Source organism: Populus trichocarpa, chromosome 10 (assembly GCF_000002775.5).
Source record: "Populus trichocarpa isolate Nisqually-1 chromosome 10, P.trichocarpa_v4.1, whole genome shotgun sequence".
Lineage (NCBI taxonomy): Eukaryota > Viridiplantae > Streptophyta > Magnoliopsida > Malpighiales > Salicaceae > Populus > Populus trichocarpa.
This window is the reverse complement of record NC_037294.2, coordinates 15,119,334-15,132,907: the sequence shown is the minus strand read 5'-3', so window position 1 is coordinate 15,132,907 and position 13,574 is coordinate 15,119,334. Positions and strand designations below refer to the sequence as shown.

The 13,574-nt window shown below is 37.3% G+C and overlaps 3 protein-coding genes across 5 annotated transcripts; 1 reads left to right on the top strand and 2 right to left on the bottom strand.

Annotated features, from left to right (window-relative positions):
* Nucleotides 1-315: 315 nt before the first annotated feature.
* Nucleotides 316-6,474, bottom strand: LOC7489396 (putative pentatricopeptide repeat-containing protein At1g68930). Of its 3 annotated transcripts, XM_024610131.2 has the most exons (4): nt 3,630-6,474; nt 2,296-2,859; nt 1,369-1,558; nt 316-684 (listed from the first exon to the last, which is right to left on the bottom strand). In XM_024610131.2, exon 1 carries the CDS (start codon nt 6,084-6,086, stop codon nt 3,855-3,857), a length of 2,232 nt encoding a protein of 743 aa, XP_024465899.1. In that variant the 5' UTR covers nt 6,087-6,474; the 3' UTR covers nt 316-684; nt 1,369-1,558; nt 2,296-2,859; nt 3,630-3,854. The 3 variants fall into 3 exon arrangements, with proteins under 3 accessions (XP_024465899.1, XP_024465896.1, XP_024465895.1); XM_024610128.2 differs by lacking the exons at nt 316-684; nt 1,369-1,558 and adding an exon at nt 2,960-3,186 and having other exon boundaries at nt 2,039-2,859; XM_024610127.2 differs by lacking the exons at nt 316-684; nt 1,369-1,558 and adding an exon at nt 2,960-3,183 and having other exon boundaries at nt 2,039-2,859.
* LOC7489397 (uncharacterized) lies at nt 681-3,124 on the top strand. Its single transcript, XM_024610132.2, has 4 exons — nt 681-1,189; nt 1,345-1,955; nt 2,268-2,376; nt 2,453-3,124. The coding sequence occupies exons 1-4, from the start codon at nt 1,037-1,039 to the stop codon at nt 2,780-2,782; spliced, it is 1,203 nt and encodes a 400-aa protein (XP_024465900.2). The 5' UTR covers nt 681-1,036; the 3' UTR covers nt 2,783-3,124.
* A 2,146-nt stretch (nt 6,475-8,620) lies between the features above and the next one.
* Nucleotides 8,621-12,985, bottom strand: LOC7482233 (transcription factor bHLH49). Its single transcript, XM_002314874.4, has 8 exons — nt 10,956-12,985; nt 10,666-10,884; nt 10,513-10,578; nt 10,347-10,415; nt 9,980-10,051; nt 9,638-9,838; nt 9,173-9,260; nt 8,621-9,088 (listed from the first exon to the last, which is right to left on the bottom strand). Exons 1-8 carry the CDS (start codon nt 11,889-11,891, stop codon nt 9,051-9,053), a joined length of 1,689 nt encoding a protein of 562 aa, XP_002314910.2. The 5' UTR covers nt 11,892-12,985; the 3' UTR covers nt 8,621-9,050.
* Between the last annotated feature and the right edge of the window lie 589 nt (nt 12,986-13,574).

The window sequence follows — 13,574 nt, the reverse complement described above, 5'->3', positions numbered from 1 at the left end:
GGTCTTGAAAGGCCTTTTCCGTATTGACAAATCAAAAACATCAAGTAAGGCTGAACCGGATGTTTCGACAAGAATGGATGCTTGAAACATCCGGTACACCTGAACCAGATCTGCAAAAGAAGGCATCTGAGAAGCCATCATCAAATTTTCAATCGTTCGCTCTTCTTGTTCCAAACTGTCCCAAAGTGATTCAAGAAAAGAGCGGCAATTTGAAGCACGGGTATTTCTCCCAAGTCACACAAAGCAATGGCTCATACCTTTTGGACCGAACGGCTTTTTTTATTTATTTTGTATTGCAGGCAGCAGGCAACGATGTGAAAGGAGGGGGGGGGGGGGGGATTGTTTACAAATTCAATAAAAATTCCACGTCACTTGCAAGACATTGGACGATATTAGACAAACGCAACATCGGCACAAAATTTCACTTATCAAATGAGGTGGGTTTCGGCCGGCAAAGGAAAACCCACCACCACTGTGGGTCAATTCTGTTATAATTTCAATATTCTATCGTCGTCCACTGCTTGGGTTCTTCCTGGGCCGCTTCATTTTCCTTTCTCTCAATCTCTATGGCAATCCTTTGACCGTCTCCAAGCAATGTTCTTAGTGTTCACATTGTTTCTACCTCTTGTACTTTATCCTCCATTCTCTGTCTAATATGGCATACTTTCTCATGACATGTACCACCTGATTGCAAATGTTGGTGTAAACAGGACAGGGAAATGGAGTTCAATGCTATACAAAAAGACAAAATAACTATAATTGATGATATCAAAACGCTTGGTCAATCAAGTCACCAAACTGTGCGGTGTAAGGAGATTTTATAAAATATTTTCATCAACTAGGGCAGGTGTGTTGAACTTATCAAAAGATATGAAAACTTGTATAAAAGGTTTATGCCAATCCATGTTTCGTCATTAACATTGTCCAAGTAGACACTCAAGGTGTGTATTTTATATTTGAGGACGACAACACCAGCTTGTTCATCCAGGTCCCGTTGAGCAACAAGAGAACACACTATCCTCTGCTGCTGAGGAAAATGGCTTCCTTTTCAGTGGAGGATTTTGTAGGTAATGGAGTTTTGAAGGACTTGCTTCCAACGTTGTTGGAAGAAGGTTGGGATGATATTCCGACTTTGAAGATTATGAATTCAGAGGATACAGATGCAATGAACATGACACGGCAGCAAAAGGTTGGTTACTTAGAATTTGCTTCTCGCTTTTCATTTGATCAAAATCTGTTATTTAACAAACATTGGCTTCTTAACTGTCAACTACTGGAACATGTCGAAATTTGAACCATCTCATTATAAACTATCAACTTCTAATTCTCTCTCTCTTACTCTAGGATGCGTTGGAAATCAGATCATACCTGCATGATCGTGCTCTGCTGCAATATGGGGATAAGCTAGAGGCCTCTGGGAAATGTTTGCCTGAGCTTCTTAGCCTAAGCACTGGGGATCTCTCCTCTCATTTTGGGATGAAGAGAGGTCACATAGCCCGTTTCATGGACAGAACCGGTGCATGTGAAGATCCCTTGCTCAAATCATATGCTCCTCTCACTGCAAGGAAAATGAACAGCACAGTCTCAAGAAATAATAGCAATTTCAAGAGTTATTCATCTGTCAGTTCAAAAAAGATGCAAACCATTAGTAGTATGAATTATGATAAATCACTTGAACAATCACTCGCTGATTTTAAGATTAAAGATGGATACATCTTCAAAGGGATTGTAGCTGCAGGGCCAGCTGAGCTCAGAGCATGTGGTTGTGTACAACCTCCTCCAGTAGTTGACAGTGTTGCCCCTTATTCTTCTATTGAAAACATCTCAGTTCAGAAACTAACACCAGAGTATAAGATTGGGATGGAGCATTTGGTGAAAACCAAGACACCTCCAATGAAGGCTGTAGAATTATGGCGAGATAAACCAGCTGTAATCCTTTGCATCAGGCGACCTGGGTAAACACCTGTATTCTGCTTTGTTGTGGCTTTCGTGTAGATAGCCTTGCTTTATCAGCTAAACTTGTGTGAGATAACACATATTTGCAAACTGTATGAGTTTATTAGAGTAATCACACATGACAATTGGATGAGAGGGTAACAAGTGGGAAACTTAAGAAATCAAAACCTCATTCAATAGGTACTGAAAAATATTTAAACTTGAATGTCTTAGAGCTACCCAATAACATGGATAAATCAACTTTCAAGAATGGTCAGCTGTCCTTTATGCAATGACATTGACATTTCTTTTACTTGTGAATTTCAAAACAGGTGCATCATGTGCAGGGCTGAAGCTCACCAGCTTTATGCCAAAAAACCCATATTTGATGCACTGGGAATTCGATTATTTGCAGTTCTCCATGAACATATAGAGTCAGAGGTATCCAGAGAATTTCAGCTTCACAATCTAATCAACTCTCTCTCTGGAAAATTGATGTGCTATTGTTGGCCTGCAGGTAAAAGACTTCTGGCCTCGATATTGGGGTGGTGTTGTGCTCTTCGATAGGAGTATGGAGTTCTTCAAAGCTCTTGGTGGTGGGCAGCTGCTTAGGGACAAATTTATATCAGGATTTATTTTCAACCCCCGAGCTATTGCAAATTACAAGCGTGCAAAAGCTATGGGAATTGATCAAAACTTCAAAGGAGAAGGTGAAATAAAGGGTGGCCTCTTTATAGTTGGAAGGGATAAGAGTGGCATAGCTTATCAGTTTATTGAAAGGAACTTTGGTGATTGGGCTCCTGTAGCTGAAGTAATTGACATATGTAGCAAGTTGCGGGTTTCTTAGCTTCTCTAATCCCATACTGAGGTTGCAATCTATCATGCCTTTTTTTCTTTTTTCACTTTAACCAGCTTCTCTTCAACCTGATGCAGAACCAGCAACAAAGTCAAGAGGAGTCCATCAAAACATCACAGCAAGATGAATGAAGTCTGTCCTCATCATCCATGTGTTCTTCAGATTTACCTTTTGTATATTTATATTCCTTCAGATTCCAAAATGGGAAATACTCCTATTTCTTTATTATTTCATTTCTGAAAGGTAACTTGTTGTCAGCATGCGAGCCCAGGGAGACTCCATGATGCAGCAGTGATATACCACCCTAATAATTTACTGATTCTTTTTCACAGATGTGGGTTGTTGCTTTGTATGGCATGTCTAGACAAATTTTCAAATTGAGTTCTGCAGACCTGCTAATAACACAGTTCAGGATCTGCTCTCAACCCAAATGAATCTATTTATTGATTTAATCAGATAAATGGAGGTGCAATGTTATTATTAAGTGTCTTAAGAAAGATAGGCAGCTATATGATAATTCTCAGCCTCACCAGTTTGATCAATGTAACAGTTTTTTCACTAACAAAGTAAAATCGATGATACATGGAACTATCAGCTGCAACTTGGAGCTGACCATACTTTCTGAATCCCACTTAGGGTTTTGTGCCATACACTTCTGCTCGATTTTGGTGTGTGTGTGTGTGTGTGTGTGTGTGTGATGTCATAGAACTTATGATGCATAGAAGAAGGGCATGGGACATAGATGACATTAGAGTCACATACATGAGAATAACATCCATGGCATGGTAAATGGAACTAAATAAGATAAAAAAAATGTAGCTTAAGTTTAGAGACATACCAGCATTTTTTACTATCACGGATCCTTGATTTTTTCAAGATAATAAAGGCATTCTTCTAGAATCCTAGATAGAGAAAAAAGGATTCCTCAAGAACTTTAGTGATACTCCTGCAGAGCAGGCATCATCACGGTCCCACTTCACAAAAAATCTTGATCTTGGTTAACCTCTGGTGCATGCTGGGTTTTAATCTTGTTCACACAGCTTTGAACTGTAACAGAAGCATATCACCAGAAATCTCCACATGAACATGTTCCATCTTTAAATAAATGAAACCTGACAGCATCTCTTACAAGTATCTCTCTCTGAGAAATCTTGGAAATATATTTAGTTGCATTGTGGCAATCCCCACACACCCTCAGATTTTTTACCACTCGTATAGGAAGGCCATGGGGAATAAATAATAACCCAAAAGCAATAGCAAGCTTCTCACTATGGTGGTTAAGCATCTTCATCTTCTCTGAATCTTCAACATCATGAAGAACTGAACTTGCATCAGGCACATACCCCTCCTCTATCATCTTGTGGTTTAGTTTCTCCAGCTCAGCATATATCTGATCAGAAAAGGGACTTGACTGGTCATCTGCGGAGAAAATATAAACTTTGCTTTTATACTTGATCCAACTGAATCCTGGTTCCTTTCTTGCTCCCTTTTCTCTCATTCCTCTCCTTAATTGGGCCACATTGCTCCATTTTCCTTTAGCAGCATAGATGCTGGAGAGCAAGATATAGCCTGCAGGGTTCTGGGGATCTAGTTCTAGAAGAGACTCGGCTGCCCATTTGCCGATTTCCTCATTGCCATAAAGTCTGCAAGAACTCAGCAAAGTTGCCCAGCCTATTGAATCAGGACTGAAAGGCATCTTGTTGATAAAATTTTTGGCTTCTTCTAACCTTCCTGCTCGACCGAAAAGGTCAATCATGCAGGTGTAGTGATCAGAAAAAGGAATTATTCCATGGTCCTTCAGCATTGATTCAAAATACTGTTGTCCTCTCTCTACCAACCCCGCTCTACTGCATGCTGAGAGGACTGCAATGAATGTAACAGCATCAGGTTTTAAACCTTGGACCAGCATTCTTTCAAATAAATCAATTGTCTCGTTGGCTTTTCCAAATTGTGCGTATCCTGAAACCAAAGCAGTCCAAGAAACTTCATCCCTGAAGCTCATTTCATCAAACAGCTGATTGGAATCTTCTATACTTCCACATTTACCATACAAAGTAATGAGCGCATTGGAGACTGTTATAAAAGAAATCAACCCAGAAACTAGGGCTTGACAATGAAATTGTGCACCTTCTTCTAAGCTAGCTAGATTTGCACATGAGCTAATAACACTTCCTAAAGTGAAATCATCTGGCTCAATCCCGTTTCTTTGCATGTCACAAAAAACCCTGACAGCTTCTTCACTGAACCCATTCTGGCCATAACCCACTAACATAGCAGTCCATGATACAACATTCTTATTTGCCATTCTCTTGAACACTGCTTCCGCGTACCGTACACTTCTACACTTACAATACATGTCAACGAGAGCACTACCAACAAAGACATTATGGTTATATCCACTCCTAATTATAAGAGTATGAATTTCCTTTCCCTCTTTCAAAGCCCTAAGCCCCCCGCATGCAGTCAACACACTACCAAACGTATACTGATCCATCGCCATCCCTTCTTGCCTCATATCTCTAAACAAATCCATAGCTTCGGCCTCCAATCCATTTTGTATAAGCCCTGTGATCATTGTTGTCCACGAAATGGAATCTCTTTCCTTCATACCATGAAACAGCCTCTTCGAATCCTTTACCATCCCACTTCTCAGAAGCCCTGTAATCATTGTATTATACATCACCACATTCCTCTCTTGAACCTCATCAAAAACCTGACTTGCCACAGAAACTAACCCCATTTTAGCATACATATCCACCAAAGAACTCCCTACAAAAACATAAGCCCCAAACCCAAATTTCACAATCTGCCCATGAATCTGCCTACCCAAATCGACACACCCTTGACTCGACACCAACAAAAGCATAGTAGAAAATGTAATCCTGTTCAAATTTAAAACTCCATCTTTCATCATCGAGTTATAAGTTTTAACAGCCTCCACGACTGAGCCATAACACACATACCCAGAAATAAGCGAGTTCCAAGAGACCCCATCTCGATTTGGCATGATACTAAAGATCTCTTGCATTGTTGATAAATCCCCAGATTTCGAATAAGCAGAAAGCATGGTGTTCCATGAAAATGAGTTAGGTTGAGGCATTTTGTCAAACACATGGCGTGCATAGGTTATATTGCCTAATTTACTGTAAGCGTTGATGAGATTGTTATAGAGAAAGGTTTCTGGGTTTGTTAAGGACTTGATTATGAGGCAATGGAGCTTCTTGGCTTGTGTTTGGTTTCGGGTTTCGCAGCAAAGTTTTAGCAGGGAAGAGTAGTAGTTAGAGGAATTCGACATTGTTTAATTGACTATTTATCTCTGGCGGGAACGGAGAAAAAGAAACGGGTTGCAGAGTGGAATGCAACTTTACTTGTTAATATAGAAAATGAAACATTTGAAGAAAGCATAGTAATTAGGTTTTAGGTGAGTAGTGGTAAAACTCTCATATTCTGCAGCCCTATTCAGCTTCCGTCCTTTTTGACGATGATGCTAACGCAGAAACTCTTTTTTAGTCTACTATTCCTAAGATTTAAAAAAAGAGAGGGAGAGGGAGAGGAAATTTGTTAATGGCATATTTGTCCTAACAGAAAGCTTTAGCTCAGACGTTGACACAGCGAACATCTCTTTAAATGTGTATTATAATGCACGCATGAAGGATATTGCAGCTCCTCCAAAATTCTTTAGACCTGCTGCTGTTGAAAATAATTTTTCTCAAAAAAGTAGGAGTGTTGAGCTAAATAATGGGATTGGATCCACATTTGACATGAAATCGGAAATATTAAGTAATATACTAAAACACGTAGGAAATTCACTGTAGCTAAAGCGTTTTTTTTTTTTTTTTTAGGGACAGTGTTTTTTCGTTTTTTTTTCAGTTTTTTTTTTTTCGTTTTTTTTTCAGTTTTTTTTCGTTTTTTTTCTTGCTTTTTTTTTTTTGTTTTTGGTTTTGTTTTTCTATAGCAGTTTTTTTCTTTTTGTTTTTTTTACATTTTTTTTTAACGCATAGGTTTTTCACTGTAGCAGTTTTGTTTTTTTTTCCTCGTTTTTGTTTCTTTTGTTTTTTTACATATAATATATCGTTGTGCACACAGTGAAACAATTGATTTTTTTGTTGTTTTTTTTTTCTTTTTTTTCGTTTTCCCTATGAGTTTTTTTTTTTTTGCCTTTTTCTTTGTGTTTTTTTTTCTTTCAATGAATTTTTTTTGTTTAATTTAGTTTGTTAATGTAAAAAAAAAATTTAATTTAGTTATCATATTTTCATTACACGAATCTCAGTTTTTTTTCTATATTAAGCTGGTTGAAAACTTAACTTTGTACCTTTTTTCAAAAAGAAAAAAAAATATTATGGATTACTACAGTCTTTCCCCTGCATGATTTTTGTTTGGTTGCAATGTTTCCCCCACATGTTTATTTTTTTAGTTTTTTTTTCATTTTTTTTTTTGCAATTTTTTTTTTCATTTTTTTTTTCTGTTGCATTTTTTTTTCGTTTTTGGTTTTGTTTTTCTGTAGCAGTTTTTCCTTTTTTTTCCTTTTTTTTGTTTTTGTTTTTTTTACTTGTTTTTTTTTAACGCGTGGGTTTTTCACTATAGCAGTTTTATTTTTTTTCCTCGCTTTTGTTTCTTCTATTTTTTACATATAATGTGTCGTTGTGCACACAGTGAAACACTTGATTTTTTTATTTTTATTTTTCTTTTATTTTTTTTTCGTTTTGCCTATGGGGTTTTTTTTTTTTGCTTTTTTCTTTGTGTTTTTTTTCTTTTAATGAATTTTTTTTGTTTAATCTAGTTTCTTAATGTGAATTTTTTTTTAATTTAGTTATCATACTTTTATTACACAGATCTCGGTTTTTTTTCTATATTAAGTTGGTTGAGAACTTAACTTTGTAGCTTTTTTCAAAAAGAAAAAAAAATACTATGGATTACTACAGTGTTTCCCTTGCATGATTTTTGTTTGACTGCAGTGTTTCCCCCAAATGTTTATTTTTTAAATTATCTTTGTTAAATTTATTTTTTTTAATATTGAGTTGGTTGAAAATTTAGCTTTAGCTTTAGCTTTCCCCACGTTTTTTCATTATAATTATTATTATATTGTATTATATTATATGACTGTTTTTTTCTTTTTAATTTTTTTTAATGAATTTTTTTTGTTTGATTTATTTTGTTAATGTTAAATTTTTTTTATTTAATTATCATATTTTCATGATACGAATCTCGGGTTTGATAGGTTAACCTGATTTAACGAGTTATTTTTTTTCATTTAGTTTAGTTTGTTAAAGTTAATTTTCTTTCTATTTAATTATCAGATTTTCATGACATGTATCCTGGGCTTGACGGGTTAACTTGGTTTGATGGGTTAACCCGGTTAATTCTGGGTAAACCCGTCATTTTTTTTTTCTATTTAGTTATCAAACTTTCATGACGCAAATCTCAGGTTTTACGGGGTAACCTGGTTTAAAGGGTTAACCCAATTAATTCAATTTTTTTTTCTTTTTCTTCATTAGTTTTTTTCTTTCTGTTGATTTTTTTTCTTTGTTTTTTTTAATTACTCTATTTAATTATCACACTTTTATTACACGACCTTATAACCAGACCCACATCCAATATTCTTGGGTCCGGTGTTACTGGGTCATGTAAGTTTAATTTTATTATTAATATTATAAATATTACTCTTAAATCAGACGTTACAGCCACCCAAGATTCTTGGGTATAACTTTGCAAAAAAAATCCAAGATTTTTCAATTTTTATTTTTTAAAATATTTTTTATAAAAATAAATAACCCGCCACATCGCGCGGGTATCAAAGCTAGTTTCTACTAACTAATGTAACAAAATGGATAATAAGAAAGAAAAAAGAATAGCATTACATCCTGTCATTGACTAACAAACAAACACAATTCCCATGGTTTTGTAAATTACACGGGCTAGACAACACACGAGTTTCCCATTAGCCTATATCATTTGGAAGGTCGATCTATACATTTTTAAATTCATAGCCTCAAAACTATCCATTCGCATTTCTGGTAACAAGCATTATAATGATCAAGTGATAGACGCATGGAGGTTGCGGTAGTATCAATGGCCATCCAAGCTCTCAAAACCCTGCTGGTTAACTGCAACTAACCTCCAGCTTCAAACTGATCAGCCAGAAACATCTGTAATTTCACCATCTTCAAGATTTGAAGAGAAGCACAAGTGCTTTAATCCTCAAGAATATTAATACAAGCATATGTGCCTGAATATAACGCATTGAGGCCAAGGAGAATAATTAAAGTTCAACTTTCAAATGTCCTGGTGGCAATGGCTCTGCAACAAAAAATATATATTTGTATTCAACATGGGGATCATTTAGCATGGGAGATATTATATAGCAAACTTCAAGAGTCATACCATTTACATCTTGGCTGTCTTGGGGAGCACTGGTTCCATAGGTCATCTGGACAACATTGTGGAGCTCATCATCCCATACATTGGGTAGCTGTCGTCAAGAATATTAACCGAAAACAAATTGTAACACAAAGGATTTGAAGAAGGCCAAGTGGAAATAATAATTTCAGTTAATTGGTATTTTATCTTTAGAGAATTTCCACTGAAGTTTAAGGTCAAAATATCACCAGTGTTTTGATTAGGAGACAGAAATATGCATGCATGGTCTGAGTTCATAATTATCCTTCACGTGTAGCATAAAAAATTCCTAGAGACCTCTACGCCTCAGGGCTTGGTTAATTTCTATACACAATGCACCAATTTAGTTGATGTCTACGTAAATCTTTGATACAAAAATATTTCCAGCACCATGTACTCCTCTGTTCCTGAAATTTTATGGGTAAATTAAAAAAACGGATATAGATGTACCTGAGCAGGTTCCTTGAATCCTGCAGTCATGGCTGTCAATTGAGAATTAATAGTTCTCCGGATTATGTCAGAGTGACTCTCCATTCCAGGAAAAGCAGTGGGAATAAGCCCTGGTTGAGATTGATGTAATGCAGGATAAGCCATCGGCATTTCTGAGGAAAATGCCAGAGAGGATGGAGGAACAGCACGTGACTGAAGGATCTGATAATACAAAGCACTTTTGTGGCTCAGATAAAGCACATTAAGTTGCATTTTACTGATCCAAGAGCAAATTCTTGGTCATGCAAACCCTGGATATGGATTGGGTGCACGCACCAGAATAAAAAACTGACTAATACTCACATCTTTTGCGAGGAGTCCTTCTATGTTAAAATCCAGCCTTGGATTCACCGTTGCAAGTTTCATTGATAGAAACTGCAAAGAGATAAAAAGCAATCTCAACAGAAGCAAAGATAAGAAAAGTTAAATAACAGCATCAGAGAGACTGTTATTTGAATTGTTTGTCCTTGTGTCGAAAGCAAGAGCTTAAGAGAAAGACCAGATAAGCTAGTAATTTGCTCCATTTAAAACAAACCAGAAAATAGTTCACATAACCAGGCTCATCTATCCAAACGAACTTTTGATGACGTTGGATTGTGCATGATGCATATGTAGTGGACTATTTAAGAACCACCAAATTGGACAAAGGAACAGATTCTCACTGTCTTACCTCAACCTGCCGCTGCAGTGATTGCACATAGTTAATGATTTCATCTAGCATCACTGCCTTCCCTGTGACCTGCAAGATCCAATTCATATCATGACAAGAACTGAATTAACAATTGAGTTTCCGAAGAATATGCTTCACCTGAAGCTATCAAATCCAACAAACAAACCTTGCTGCAGCCAGGAACAAGGTCCTGTAGAAACTTCATCCTTTCGCTGATCTTTTCCCTTCTTACCTGCAATCAGGATCGGTCATCTTGAGCCCACTCACTGGAATAGAATTCGGTTCAGATTCCATTTATGAGTTGATAAAAAGAACTTACTCTTTCCGCAAGACTATGGCTATTTGTTGCCTGGCCTCTTCGAGCTCTGACATGAATATATTCTTCTTTTGGTTGATCTGAACCCTGAGACCCCTGTTTACCTTGTTTACCACTAGCCTTGCTGGTAGTTGAAGTTGGTTTTTGGTCTCCCTTCTGTTGAGTTTCAGGGCTACCCTTTGCAGATTGAGGGGTTCCCTTGGCCTGATCAAGCTCAGCATCCTACCACCAAAAAATGATCATTACAAGCAATTTAATCAACATACCACCAAATAAGGAAACATGATTGCTACCTCTCCACTCCTTTTTCTTTTCTTTGAGCCAAGGCTCTTAGCTGAAAGCTCCCCACAGTTGCCCTCCAACAATGATGGCTCATCTTGACCACTACCACCACTGAATTCAGCTTCGTCAGAGTCATTACCAGACCCCCCTACACCTTTTTTTGCTTCATCACGAGATCTTGCAAGGCTTTCTCTTTTTGTCTCATTCTTGAGAGGGCTCCCTTCAGTAGCCATATGGTCAACAGACATAGAAACATCTTTGGAAGCTTCACCGGCGTTCATAACATTCTTTTGAGCTTGTCCACCAGATACTGATTTCATCCCACTGCCCACAAACACCTCTCCTGGTCCCTGCATCATCCCCCCACCCCTCGAAAAAAGACCCATAGACTCAGGAACTCCAAAAGGGTTCACCATATCACCAAAATCCCCTCCATTGAAGCACGAAAACCTGGCAGCACGCTCAATGAATGCAGAATCAGCAGGAAACTGTGATAAGCTCTGTGGGAGCACCCCAGGGGCATTCGGCAAGAAAATTCCACCTTTCAGCATTGAATTAGGTGGATTCCACCCCATTTCTAGTGTTCTATCAATACCATTTCTCAATGAAGCGGGGGCTCCTTTTCCAATCCCTACTGTGTTTGAACTGCTTGCAATATTTTGAACATTAATATCACAAAAAACCAAGTTCTGTGAATTGGTGGGATGTTCCCACATGGCTGGCCCAAATGAGTCTATCACAGAAGCAGAAGAGCAAGAAGCAGCACCTACTAGATCTCCTCTACAAACTGACATCTGATTATCAATGGGAACCAAACCCAGAGATGAGTTTGGGATACTGGTACTGTTAAATCGCCAGTCTGAGGACAGGCCACCGGGTGAATGGTAGTTGATAGGATTATCATTGCTCTTTCCTAACTCAAATTTATCCTTGTCACTCATATCCATCTCTCCTTTGCAAAAATAAACAAAGGTAGCCAAGAGAAACACACCTCTAACAGTTATACTTGAAATGTCAGTAACTAGTCTACAGAATTTTAGTCAAATAGAAAGTGAATCTAAAAATTAACCAGCCCCGGAATTTTCTGGTGCCTCAATATAATTAGCCGAAGATCAAAGAGACACTGACTGAAGGATGCAGGGGAAATAGGAAAATAAATTTAAACAAGAAGCTCTAGTTTCTTCTATCTATAAAAAGAAGTTCCACCTGAGACCAGACACACACAAAAATTGAACATACAGCGTGAGAAACTTCACAATTCACAGTGGTGTCAAGATATTGCTTCAAAAGCTCAATCCACCAAACAGAAAGAAATTACCTTAAACCAAACATATCTATAGCTAACTACCTACAAGGACATCAATTATTAGAACTAAACGAGAAAGACCCACTTCAATTAATGGCCTTAAAAACACCAAGGCGCTGAACTTGAAGCGACCCAGTACAAAAATATGTACCAAAAGATCAAAGAAACTGAATTGCCACCACTTCCTAAGCTAACCCACCAAAGAACTGAAGTGTCCTAAAAATTGGAACAAAGGAAAGTACCCCCAATGGCCAAGGACACAAGAAACAAGATAAGCAGTAAAAAAGAAAGTTTCAAGGGAAAGCTGTCAAAGTGTGCAGGAAGAAGGCAGTCAAAAAGAAAACAAAAGAACATTGATTTCAGTACAATAAATAGGCCATTCAAAACCCTAGTCAGAGTTGTGGCAGCATCAGAGACAAGCTAAAAGTAGCAGGAGAAAGATACCCATTTCAGATTCTGTGCTACTTTTGGTACCCCGCTCTTCATTCAAGCCCTTTCCCACTCAAAAACAAAACTTTATTGAATTCTTTGGGTTCTGTTCTGTTCAAAACCCTCCTATCCTCAGCTTTTTTAAGGCTTCAGCTCACACACACAAACACAAACAAGTGATGTTGAAAGAGAGAGGAGGATACTACCTTTTTCACTTAGAGAGAGAGAAATGAAAGATGGGTATTCGTGTCCTTGAAGAGAGAGTGAAAGCGAAAGAGTAATGGCAAAGGTCCTGCATTTATACCCACGCTTGCATCAAAAAGAGAGCTCTTGATGATTAACCACCGCCACTGCTACCGTAAAAAATCAAGATTATTAGTAAACCTTTATCTATCCCCACCTCCTCTTTCATTACTTTATTTTTTAATACCGGAGTAGTTTCAAATTAATTTACATCATAACTTAAATAATTTTTAGTTCATATTTTACTTTTTTTAGATTGTGTTAAAAAAACCAAGATAGCTAGAGCTAATCTCTTCGATCACTGCAATTATCCTAGCACCTGGGTTAATAACTTTACTTGCTGTGAGGAATAATACTCAGTTTTGGCTTTGCTTTGCTTGGCTTAGCTAGCAACTGACATTGCCAACTTTCATTGGCGATAAAGTATCTTATTCAAGCTTGTCCTTTCATTAAAAAAATTATTGAGAGAAGAGCTTTCTTAATGAGGGGTTTGTTTGGTCAAGGACCCAAGATCTAGCTAGTTTACCCTCATTTTCTCAAGAATTCAACTGGTACCATCAAAGTCATGTAAGCGTAATATTTTTTTATTTTTTTTTATTTTAGCATGTTGTGCTACTGATAGCAACGTAACCCATTCGTCTCATAAATAATA

Bases quoted from the DNA above. Each gene is read 5' to 3' on its own strand.
- LOC7489397 (XM_024610132.2), top strand. From the start codon at position 1,037: ATGGCTTCCTTTTCAGTGGAGGATTTTGTAGGTAATGGAGTTTTGAAG. The intron at 1,190-1,344 runs GTTGGTTACTTA...CTCTTACTCTAG, and splicing joins ACATGACACGGCAGCAAAAG to GATGCGTTGGAAATCAGATC. The intron at 1,956-2,267 runs GTAAACACCTGT...ATTTCAAAACAG, and splicing joins CTTTGCATCAGGCGACCTGG to GTGCATCATGTGCAGGGCTG.
- LOC7489396 (XM_024610131.2), bottom strand. From the start codon at position 6,086: ATGTCGAATTCCTCTAACTACTACTCTTCCCTGCTAAAACTTTGCTGC.
- LOC7482233 (XM_002314874.4), bottom strand. From the start codon at position 11,891: ATGGATATGAGTGACAAGGATAAATTTGAGTTAGGAAAGAGCAATGAT. The intron at 10,885-10,955 runs GTAGCAATCATG...TTTTGGTGGTAG, and splicing joins AAAGAAAAAGGAGTGGAGAG to GATGCTGAGCTTGATCAGGC. The intron at 10,052-10,346 runs GTAAGACAGTGA...ATCTCTTTGCAG, and splicing joins CACTGCAGCGGCAGGTTGAG to TTTCTATCAATGAAACTTGC.